Source organism: Leucopleurus acutus (assembly GCF_964270905.1).
Source record: "Leucopleurus acutus genome assembly, chromosome: 4".
Classification (NCBI taxonomy): domain Eukaryota; kingdom Metazoa; phylum Chordata; class Mammalia; order Artiodactyla; family Delphinidae; genus Leucopleurus; species Leucopleurus acutus.
The window spans coordinates 51,744,710-51,757,042 of NC_139146.1; the positions used below are offsets into that span (position 1 = coordinate 51,744,710).

General features: G+C 38.0%; 1 protein-coding gene across 4 annotated transcripts in view; it reads left to right on the forward strand.

Moving 5' to 3' along the window:
• Window positions 1-12,333, forward strand: part of PI4K2B (phosphatidylinositol 4-kinase type 2 beta) — a 106,931-nt gene that overhangs the window by 75,025 nt on the left and 19,573 nt on the right. For all 4 annotated transcript variants that reach the window (XR_014326153.1, XR_014326154.1, XM_082837929.1 and 1 more), the window contains 4 exons: window positions 6,582-6,718; window positions 8,499-8,699; window positions 9,322-9,453; window positions 11,268-11,421. Coding sequence is in view for 2 of the 4 variants with exons in the window: in XM_082837929.1 (XP_082694055.1) it covers window positions 6,582-6,718; window positions 8,499-8,699; window positions 9,322-9,453; window positions 11,268-11,421 (624 nt within the window). In the remaining 2 variants the exon portion in view is untranslated. The remainder of the gene's footprint in view (window positions 1-6,581; window positions 6,719-8,498; window positions 8,700-9,321; window positions 9,454-11,267; window positions 11,422-12,333) is intronic.

Sequence of the window (12,333 nt, forward strand, 5' to 3'; positions counted from 1 at the left end):
CTTTGTCCTTTACCATCCAATTTCCATGAAGCCACCTCTCTAGTTCCAAGATATTCTTGCCTTTAGATTAATATTAACATTTATGATGCTTAACTATTTTATGTAAGCAGGAGCTTTATGTACTTTACCCAGTGGAAGAATGTCATATGTCTGTTATCTTTACTTGAACAAGACATGTGACAAAGTCTAGAACCAGCATAAACATAGTGTTGTTGGATCAATGTCAAAAGGATTAGCGGCATTCCTTGTTCCAGTTGTCATTTTAATCAGTGAGTTGAAGAGTAGTAAAGATGATAATAGTTAATACCCACAAAACAGTTAGTACGTGCAGAGGGCATAGTCCTATGTGCTTCACATATATTAATTTATAACGAACCCTATGGATGTGAGCACTATTTTTTATTTACTTTCATTTTAAGGAAGCACAGAGAGGTGAAGTGAAGGTCCCAGTTAATATAAACCAGAGGCACTTATCAATTTTGTTGGAGAGCCTGGCAATTAGAGAATGGTATTAGAATTCGCAAAGAGCTTCTAAAGTAAAAGAAAGTGTGTGTTTATAAGCCATTTAATGATTCATGGTGGCTCATAAATGTACAAACAAAATAAAATCATTTAAAAGTAAGGAAGAAATATGAGAATGGGAAATAAGAGCAATGAAATAAATAAGATGGGGGCCGGAATAAGAGGACACAAAATTAACATCACACACTCGATACAGGCAGGCCACAAATTTGATATTTAAGATTACCGAGCAGCCAACTTGAGAGAAACACAATCACTCTGTCCATAAAGTTAAAACAGACTAGTTATTTGAACCAAAACAAAACTGGCAAAGGATAAACTGTCATGTATTCTCTTGGAGAAGAGATTATATGCTGAGTAATATCTTGGTAATAAAAGTGATGACTTTCACAGGAGTGTTGCTTACAACTTCCCTGAAGTTCATTTCAGTAGAAGTAATTCTAGTGGGCGGTGTTATCAGTATTGCTGGGTCTAGATTCGAGATCCTGATAGTCTGGCTTAATTTAGAGGAAGGTATTAGAAGAGTGGATATCCCGTGGATCTTGACAGTCCTCCAAAGCTGAACTTCTGAAAGGGAGTGAGCAGCAGTGTGTTGGAGATTATTCCTCAACCAATAATTAGAATACACTTATTCTCGTTTTCCATTTATTGCAGAGATCCATCATTCAGCAAATGTTTCAGTGTCTGTGGGGTGCCAGTGGAAACTGAGGCCTTGGGGAAACAGTGGTGGCCAGATATCAAATGGATGTCCAGTCACGAGCCTTGTCCCCATGCAACCTTATAACCTCATGAAGGAAAGAGTCAATTAAAACAACCAGTTCTAACAGAGGATATATGTGCTTGGATGGGGAAAGCCAAGGCTTCCATAGAGCCATACCCTGGATTTAGGGGCCAGGGAAGATTTAGCAGAGGAAATAGCATCCAATTTGAGACTTGAGGATGAATAGCACTGGAACCCCTGAGGGTTCCCGTTTGGGTCAGATCGCCAAACTTGTGAGCCAGCTACTTTTCTTTTTAGAAAATATTCTGGCCAATGGGTAAGATATATTCCCAACCCTTAGGTGAGGAAGAGTTCATTTTGATTTATTTATTTAAAATGAGAGCTTGATAAGTTACCGTGCACACTTATATAAAACTAAATATAAGAGGTTATATAAGGGGTTCTCTTAATCCATTTTCAATTTCTGCTTATCAGAGGATCAGCTGTAACCCTTAAGTGTGGTTAAGGGTTTGTTAATAAATAATTCGCAAATTTATTGAGGGTTTACCATGTGCCAGGTACAGGTTTAAGCACTTGGCATATATCACAGGACAAAACAAAGCTCTCTGCCCTCCTGGAACATAGATCATTTTGTTATAGCATTGCAAGGTGATCAGATGAAGTCGAAGGATGGATAAGAATTAGCCATAGAAAGGAAACTTGGCATATACATCAGAACAGCATGGACAAAGGTTCGGAGGGTGGGCTGGATGCCTTGTGAAAAGTGTGGAGTTTGAATCGGACTGGAACTTGACTAGAAGGCCACTGCTTCTTGGAGGAGTGCCAAAGAGAGTATACAGAGATAGAACTCACATGCTCCTCAGAAAATTGGAATATTTTTTGATACAGGGACAAATAAAAATCTCATAGTTTATTTCTTAAAAGGGAGAAAGTAATTTTAACGGAACAAAATTTAAAGAAGATATAGCTAATTAAGCCCTCAGCTATTAAAAATCAAACCAAACAATGACAACAAACCTTCAAACCAAATCTCCATGGCACATTTATCTTGAAGTGTAACTTTAGGGTGTGTTCTCCAAGTTAAACTCATTGCTAAATACACATTTAGGTAAATAAAATGAAGAAAGTTGTAGAATGTGATTGTGAGTTATGAATCAGAAAAATTACTAAAAAATAATTACTTTGCTTTTTAGAATAGTTGATATATAGTCTTTTTTTTTTTTTTTTTTCTGGCAGTAGTTAGGTAGGACCAGTTGTCTTTTAAGTGCCTTTCTGGATTGTGATGGTAAATCCAGACCATTTTCAAAGAATGCCAGTTTTCACGTAGGGAGATAATCTCATTTATCCAAAAGAGTTGCTCATTAAAGGGACAAGTTAAAGAAAAAGAGATTGAGAACATCCAGGCTGATTTTTTTAGGAATCGTTCTGATCTGATTTGGGTTGAAGCTGAATTATTAAGTATTCAGAGTATGATCCTGGGCTCCATGAGAGTAACAAAGGCAGGTTCTATGATGAACTCATAAAGCTTAACCCATAAAGCAATTTGATAACATCTAATAGTAATGTCAAAGTCTGCACATAGTTTCCAAAAGAATTGCTCAAGTACAGGATGGGAGAGACCAAAAGGGGTCCAAGAGTTTAGCCATTTCAACATGAATTAGTATGACAGGACTCCTAAACAACGATTGTAATACTTGAGTGCTTCTTATTTTGGTATAGTGTCAAGACTGAGAGATATCTCTATTCTCTGCAATGGGTTGCTTGATTCTGGAGACCATATTTTAAAGTGGCACATTGAAAACTGAAGCATGAAACAGGAGGGCAACTCGGATGCTGAAAAGCCTGAAAATACTTCCATATGGAAGGAGGCGGAGAATAGAGGAGACTTAGGGGAGCATGAAATGATCTTCAGCTATTTGAAGGGCTATCCCTGGGAAGAGAGGAGTAAGTAGACTTTTGTTTTGCTCCAGATGGCAGGTCTGGGACATTGGGTGAAACTACAGGAAACCTATTTCTGAAAAAGAAAGAAGTTTATATTTGTTTTCAAACAAACACAAAAAGTATGGAAAAAGGAGTGATCGGTCTTTGAAAGTGTTTAAACATTGGTCCAGAGACCACCTGCTGGTGATGTATTATGGAAAGTACATCAGTACTGTGAGCAAAGTTGAAATAAATAGCTTTTCAAGTTCTTTCTTGTTAAGAGCCCTGATCTAGAAGAAATATCATTTGACTAATGATAATTATTATTGGCATATTCTGCCACACAAATAATACTTCATTTATTCATTTAAATGCTTATGAAGAACCCACTAAATGCCAATCCCTCTTCCAGGTGCTAGGGATGCACAGTGAACAAGAAAGACAGAGTGTCTCCCTTCATTCTTAAGAATTTTCATGGAATAGATCTGGAAATAGTATATCAATTGTATAGACATGACTAAGGTACTTGGATTATTTATTCTTTTAAGTAGGTTAAATATGCCCAAGGGCCCTTTTTGTAGTATTTTTCTCAGCATAAACTTTTAAAAATTAGTAAATAATTGTTCTATTTATGTCTGAATTAAGGAAAGTTTTAAATTAAGGAAAGTTTATAGTTTGAATTTTCATAAGATTGACGTGTAATAGCACTTAAATGCCTTTCAGAGTAAAATGTGAATAATTTTTGGCTTGTCTACCACTTTAAATGATTAATTACCACTTTAAATGATTAACTCTGCAAGTGTTTATTGAATGCCTTTTATGTTCCAGGAACTATAAAAGTTCTGGGTATATAGCAGTGAGAGAATCCTTGTCTTCTTGGAGCTCACAAAATAAATAAGTTACATAATATGTTAGGTGATAAGTGCTAACCAGAAAAATAAAGTGGAGGTTAGGGGAGATTGGGTAGGGTCTTGGGGGCCAATATAAGAACGTAGAGTTTTTCTTCAAGTGAGATGGAGAACCACTGGGCGGCCCTGTGAGTGAAAGTGCTGAGTCCTAACCACTGGACCACCAGGGAATTCCCTGACTTACGTTTGAAAAGGATTACCATACCTTCACTGTTGAGTGTAGAGAGATCAGTTAGGAGACTCCTGTAACAATCTAGGCTAGAGTTGATAGTGACTTGAATCACATGGAAGGAATGGAGGTGGTAAGAGGTGGTTAGGTTCTGGATATTCATTTAAGGTAGAGCTACACAGCTTGCTGTTGGCTGTGGGGGGGTGAGGGTGTGAGATCATGGATGATTCCAAGGTTTTTTGCAAGAGCGCCTAGAAGATTTGGAGTTGCCAGTAACTAACACAGGGAATACTGGGAGTGAAGCAGTTGAGAGGAAATGAAGAACTGAGTTTGAGGCAGTAAAGTTTGAACTGTCTACTAAACATCCAAATGGAGAAGCTGAGTATAATAGTCTGGGGTTCAGGGCAGAAGTCCAGGCTTGAGATGTAAATCAGGGAGCCATCAGTGCTGATGAGGGAGAGAAGAGGGCCATGAACTGAACCTGGGCATTCCAAAGTTAAGTGATCAGGGAGATGAAAATGAGCCCACAGAAGACTGAAAAAGAGGAACTAATGAAATGGAAGGACAACTTGGAGCAGTGGCGTCTTGGAAGCCAAGTGAAGAAAGTGTTTTCAGGAGGAGGGAGTGACCGACAGGGTGAAATGATGGTGTTGGTCAAGGAAGATCAGTTCTGAGGTTGGGTTTAGCAATGTGGATGTTACTGTGGACCCTGACAAAAATTATATCAATGGAGTGGTCAGGTCAGAAGCGTGATTGAAATGGGTTCAAAAGAGAGTGGGAGAAGAACAATTGGAGATGGTAAATATAATTATAGAAGTCTTCTGCTATAAAAGGGAGCAAAGAAATGAGGGGGTGTCTAGGGGGACTTTGGAGGCTAAGAGAGATTTAAGATGAGAAAAATTACACCATGCTTTGTATGGTGGTAGAAATGATCCAATAGAGAGGGAAATATTGATACAGGAAAGAATTGCAGAAGAAATGTCCTGGAGTAGTCAGGAAGAGATAGGTCTAGTATACAAAGTGAAGGAGTTGATCTTAGAGCTTGGATCATCCATCTATAGTAATAGGCGGGGGGCAGAGGTTGTGGATGGGTAGATACGGTGCTGAGGGCTGATGATAGTTTTTTCTGCTTGCTTCTCGTTTCTTCTTGAAATAGGAAGATCATCTGCTGAGAGGAAAGAGGTGTTGGGAATTTGAGGAGAGGGGAGGGTATGAGATAGTTGTCCAGAAGAGTGGGAGAGTCTGTGTATTAGGGGAGTCATCCTAGTTTAGGCCGTTATAATGACATACCCTAGCTGGAGTGGCTTAAACAACAGATATTTATTTCTCACCGTTCTGGAGGCTGGGAAATCCAAGATCAGGGTGCCAGCATGATCAGGTTCTTGCTAAGGGCTCTCTTCTTGGCTTGCAGATGGCAACCTTCTCACTGTGTCCTCACATGGCCTAATCCCATCATGGGGTCCCCACCCTCATCTAAACCTAATTACCTACCAAAGACCCCACTCCCTGTATGATCACATTAGGGGTTAAGGCTTTGAGTGTTTTGAGGGACACAAGCATTGAGTCTTTAACAGGAATGTAGTATGCTCCCATGGCAACATGAAGGGTCCACCTGAGGACTGTGGTGATGAATTTAAGGGGAGACACCAGGCATTGTGTTTATCTAGTCAAGTTTAGCTGTCCAGGCATAGGCATAGTCATAGGCAGACAGTTGGGTTTATCCAGGATTGGGATTTTTCCAGGTAACCATGATGAGGGGTGGGAGGAAGAGAGTGATTTTTTGATGATTAACCATAATTTATGCTGGCCAAGGAGGGAAGTAGGGACACAAAGTGGGTGAAGACCCTTGAACAGTATATGGTAGATCGGTGCTTTGAACGTCCTAGTGGGATGGAAGAATTTTTGGACTCAGGGTGCCAGAGGGAGTGAACTAGGAAAAATAAAAGATGCCTAAAGTGAAAAGTAGGGAGAGATTGCAGGTATTAGTGATGACAGATCTGAGGTATGACTGCAGTCGGAGGCTGAGGTGGGATGAAGAACAAAAACACTGGGAGGGAGGAGTTCAAGTTAACACAAGGCATTAGTGTGATTATTTCAGTATAGGAGATCTTGTTTATCACGTGTCATAGCTTGAAGTGGGGTTAGAGGAAAAAAAAAAAAAGCATCAAACCAGCCCAAACAATACTTAATTACATTTTTCTGTACGTAAATGTTTTAGTGCTAATAATCTAATCCAGTATTACAGGTCCATATTGTGAGCATTCTCAGAGCTGGTCTTTCTTCTTCTTAGCATTCTATTTAACATTGATTTTTCTTAATGCAATAATTGTTGGTTCTTCAGAGTTGAATACATTCTTGGATGATCCAGAATTTGCTGATGTTATATTGAAAGCAGAGCAAGCAATAGAATTTGGAGTTTATCCAGAAAGAATCTCTCAAGGTTCAAGTGGAAGTTACTTCGTGAAGGATCCTAAGAGGGTGAGAATTTCACAGACCTACTATATATAACAGACATTTTGGAAAACACTAATTTAAATGTGAAGTCATTGTGAGTTTCTGAAGATATTTTCCTAATAAATCTGATTACACCTTTTCAGAAATAAAGGTCAGTTTACTATTAACTAAAGCACTCTACTGCTTAAAAATTGAGCTATTCATTGTAAGCCATAGTTTTCTGTATTATTATTATTATTTTATTTATTTATGTTTTTGCGGTACGCGGGCCTCTCACTGTTGTGGCCTCTCCTGTTGTGGAGCACAGGCTCCGGACGCGCAGGCTCAGCGGCCATGGCTCACGGGCCTAGCCGCTCCGCGGCATGTGGGATCTTCCCGGACTGGGGCACGAACCCGTGTCCCCTGCATCGGCAGGCGGACTCTCAACCACTGCGCCACCAGGGAAGCCCCTGTTTTATTATTTTAATATTTGGTTTCAAGTATTTATTGAATATTCACATTTAGCTGTAGATTCGTTGGGTTTATATTCACAAGTCCTTACCGTACAGTAACCAAGCAGAGTTTTATTTTACCCTCAGAATATTTTTTCCAGCATTGTACCAGAGAAGGAGCCTGGGCAGTCTGAAGTTTGAAGGTGTTGGAATGTGACAAAGTGAAATGAACCAAAGTATAATTCTAAGGCAGAAAAGAGAAGTTGATATGGGACTTTGTTCCACTTAGTCTAGAATTTTTCAAAAATCTGTATTATTTCTGAAAGCTTTCTGAGTGATGCATAGCCAGCAGTTCTCTTTTTCAGGAGGAAAAAAGATTATAATTCCACCCAAATATTTTTTGCAAAGACTGAAGTTATATTTTAAAACATAGGCTTTTTTGAGATTTAAATATATATATGTAGGTAATGTCAATCTCTCTATCTTTATTCCAAGCTTGATTTCTTAATTTGTTCTTGACTTTTTTATTAGTGACTCAGACTTTATTGCATTATAAAACAGTTATATACTTATAGTAAGATTTTTATTTCTTGTCTAAGGATAATTCAGCTTCTAAATTTAATATTAATGTATTTTATCAGACCAGTAATAATGATTATAGACTTTTAGACATACATGAGCAATTTTTTTTAAGACGAGAGAATTTATTTAAAAATTGGTTCATAAAGAAATAACTGAAAAAAAATTTAAGGTAGGAGAATCTGACAGCATAGATGTCACTATATCCTATCATTTCCTTTGTATCTTAGAGATGACTTTTTGTCATTGGATTTATTCATTTAACAGATGCTTGAATGTCTACTGTGTACCAGGTACACAGTACTTAGGATATAGCCCTAACAGAGAAAGTGCCTGCCCTTTTAGAATACACATCTACTGGGAAAGTAGACAATAAATAAACATAGAATTGGGATATTTAATAGATATTGAATAATAACACTGTTTGACCTAGGTCAGTGGTTTTCAAACATTTTAAAATCAGTGGAACCCCTTCTTAATTAGGAAGTCCAGTACATAAAATGGGTGAAATCAGTGGATGGGGTCTTAGAGCCCTGCCCTCCCCTCTTCTCTCACCTTCCCTAGAAGTTCTCAGAGCACAGTTTGAAAACCATTAGCCCAAAGGATTATTGATTTTAGATTGTTGAATGAGAATGCATATAAAACTGTTATTGGTATTAAACCTCTTAATAGTTAAGAGTGATGCCCGAATTTGTGGTGGGAAGAAGTAGAAAATGATCAGAATGCGTTTTATGGATTATGATCTCTCTGTCTTAAAAGTCTAACAAAATTTCTCCTTTTTTTTCCCCCTATAGAACATTATTGGTGTGTTTAAACCCAAATCGGAAGAGCCTTATGGTCACCTGAATCCAAAATGGACCAAATACGTTCATAAGGTCTGCTGCCCTTGCTGCTTCGGCAGAGGCTGCCTGCTTCCTAATCAGGGATACCTTTCCGAAGCTGGCGCCTCCCTTGTGGATGAAAAGCTTCATCTGGGCATTGTACCAAAAACAAGGGTAAAGCAGAAATTGTTTTTAATCATGTACTTCTAATTTACAGCCCACTTCTCTGTGAACACTTTAGTATTATTCGTAATGCCAGAGCCTAAAGTTGAGCCCCTTTTTTTGTAATCCAGAGTCACAAATGACTAGTAAATTGATTCTAGTGTAGATCCACAAAGTATCCAAGGGAGTATCTCTTGCTCAGGTGAGCTGAGATGATGCTGACGTAAAGAGGAGAAAGAACGAGCATTTAGAAAGCAGAAAAAAATCTAGAAATTCTTTTGAAGGTAGAGATAACTGATATGCTCAGAAGACTGCTATCTTTTTCTTTCTGACCTTTATACATTTTTACTTGAAGTTCTACTGGAAATGTTCATTCCTAATTCTACATTTCAAGACTATTACTTCTTTCTTCCACTGGCCAATTTTAGCTGCCTCTCTCAGAAAGAAATACATGTGTGCCATTTAACCAACTTTGTCAAATCCCTTAGCCTTTCTATTTTAGATTCTCAGGAGCATTTAGTATAGTGTTAAACTTTGCTAATTTACAGCATTAGAGTGAGTTCCATGGTGTATGTGAATAGAAATACTATAATGCAAATTCTAATAGCCATTTTTTTTAACTGTACGTCTCTAGGTGGTTTGGCTCGTCAGTGAGACATTTAACTACAGTGCAATTGACCGTGCAAAATCTAGAGGCAAAAAGTATGCTTTAGAGAAAGTGCCAAAAGTAGGTAGAAAATTTCATCGGATAGGACTTCCTCCTAAGGTAAGTTACTGCGATGCGCTTTATTTGGGGCGAAGTTCATCACATATTACCTGAGCTCTGTGCGCTAGGCACTGTGCTGTGGACTGTGGATACATATTAGTAAAACCGGTTTTCTCATCTTCAACAGCTTATAGTAACAAGCAGTCTCAACGCAATGTGATAAAGCTGTTGAGGATGGTTAAGTGCAGGGAGCTCAGAGAGGGTAGAGGAGGGATATTTAACCCACTTTGGAGGGCTAGGGAATTGCCAAGAGGAGGCTGCACCTAAGGCTTTATAAAGTAATGGCTGAAAGTGCAGGCTGAGAATTAGACCTAGGTTTTATTCCAACCCTCTCCACCAGTTAGCTCTGAGACCTTGGGCAAGTCCCTTACTCTCCAAGCCCCAGTATCTGTAAAACGAGGCTAATAAAAAACTACCTCTTAGGGTTGTGAGAGTAAAATGGAAAAATATATGTCAAGTACTTGATACAGTACCTGGCACATAGTAAACGATAGTAGCCGAGTTTACTCAATACATACTAGATTTTGTTTTCTCTTATCACTTTTAAATAAACCTAAGGGATGATTAGCAACTAGCTAAGCAAGGGTAGGGAGGGTTAATGGGAAAAACATTCTAGAAAAAAGCAGTAGGCTTTATTATTATTATTTTTAAATTATATTTAACCTGCAATTTTGTTGTTTTGTTGTTGCTATGCATTTATCTATATAAAAGAATTTGAGTAGAAATGCATGGTTATCCTAACTTGTCTTTAGTATTGTACTCCAAGTAAGCAGGAAGTTTTGAAAAAATTTACAAGGCCTGTTACTCCTTGCATATGCTGAAATAGGTGTGACTAAAGAAGGATATTATTTCTGTATTTATGACTACTAGGACTTCATTATGAGTGCTTTAGAGAAAACATTTAGGAAATCATTAAAATTTCATGCCAACAAGAACATAAAGTGTTAAGATAAGTAATAGATTTCTTTTTTTTGGCTGCACCGCCCAGCATGTGGGATCTTAGTTCCTGGACCAGGGAGCCAGCCTGGGCCCTCGGCAGTGAAAGCGTGGAGTCCTAAATAGGTTTTCTTTGTAGTGATTTGTTTGTAAATATTTATGAGGCCAGCTACGTTACCCATTACCTATGTGTCCTGTGCTATTTAAATTTGTATTTCCGTCTTTAAAAACTTGTTTAACATTAACAACTAGTAATTTTAGCGATAGAAAACTTTATAAAATAGACATATCTTCAAGGAAAGGACTTTTTAAAAAAAACACTATAGAGGTTGTGATTCATTGGTTACTTCTTTAAAATTTATGACAGGATCTTTAAGCTACATAGTCAAAGAATTCATTCTTCTATAAAAATAAAGTCATTTTCTGTATCTTATGTTGTAAAAAGAATCCTGAAGTATTTTTTCAGTAAGATAAAATTATACTATTATTAAATAAATAACCAGGATAGGTGTAAAATTTGGTCTTCAAAATTAACTTCATGTTAATGAATATTTTTAGAAAACAGCATTCTTGTTGAGAATATCACCTTAACGGCACATGTGTATTTTGTTTTTTAGTTATCCTAAAATAGCTGCTATGCTCCTTGAAAGTCTAGGATTGAGCATTTTTTATTTGCTATGTATTCTTTATGTGATTATTTTAAATTAGTGTATAAAAATAGTTTTCTTGATAAATGTGGCTTATCTAAATTAGTGTTAACTTCGATTTTTCTTATTGTGTTCATGTAAAGTATTTTATGACAATACTGCTGAGAACTTTAAAAAGTAGTCTCTTTGTTCTTATATTTTCTTTTCTAACTATAATTCTTAAAATTATAGATTGGTTCCTTTCAGTTATTTGTTGAAGGTTACAAGGAGGCTGAATATTGGCTTAGGAAATTTGAAGCTGACCCTTTGACTGAGAATATTAGAAAACAATTTCAGTCACAGTTTGAAAGATTAGTTATTTTGGATTACCTCATCAGAAATACAGGTACTGAAGTTCTCTCATTTGTTCACTCAAATCTTGTTAACTTTCAAATTGTATTCAACTCTTGTTTATCCAAATCAAAGACATAAAATTTTGCTGCAGTAGTCTTGAGGCCACTTTTTTTTTTTTTTTTTTTTTGGCGGTACGCGGGCCTCACACTGTTGTGGCCTCTCCCGTCGCCGAGCACAGGCTCCAGACGCGCAGGCTCAGCGGCCATGGCTCACGGACCCAGCCGCTCCGCGGCATGTGGGATCTTCCCGGACCTGAGCACGAACCCGTGCCCCCTGCATCGGCAGGCGGACTCTCAACCACTGCGCCACCAGGGAAGCCCTGAGGCCACTTTTTCTTTACGTTCCTTAGAAAACAGAGGGGTAGTACCAACTCTCCCAGGCAGAATTAATCTCGTACTGGATATTCTGACTCAGAGCAGGCTCCTGCCCAGGTGATAGCAATCAGTTCCTATCCCTCGGGAGAGGGGAGTTTCTTGGCAACAGGACAAAGCCTGTTGGAAATTGGAAATGTTGTAACATCTTATGGAAAAACCCGAACAAACTTTTTGGCCAACATAATAGATAATCTGCCACAGTGGTTCCCTGGATTGTCAGGGTCAGTATTATATGGGCATTTGTTACAAATGCATTTCTGGGAGCCCAGCCCAGAACTGCTGAATGTGAGGCCAGCAGTTTGTGTTTTTAATAAGTCCTCCAGGTAATTCTCATGCACCCTGAAGCTTGAGAACCACTGGTTCAAAATCTTTGCTCATTTATATTAGTTTCCGGAGAAGCATTATGTACCTTTTTAGATTTACCTTTATTAAATCATATGGTCTTAAGTTAATGTTAAAATTAGTGTAGAACCCAATGGAATATTACTCAGCCATGAAAAAGAATGAGATATTGCCATTTGCAGCAGTAT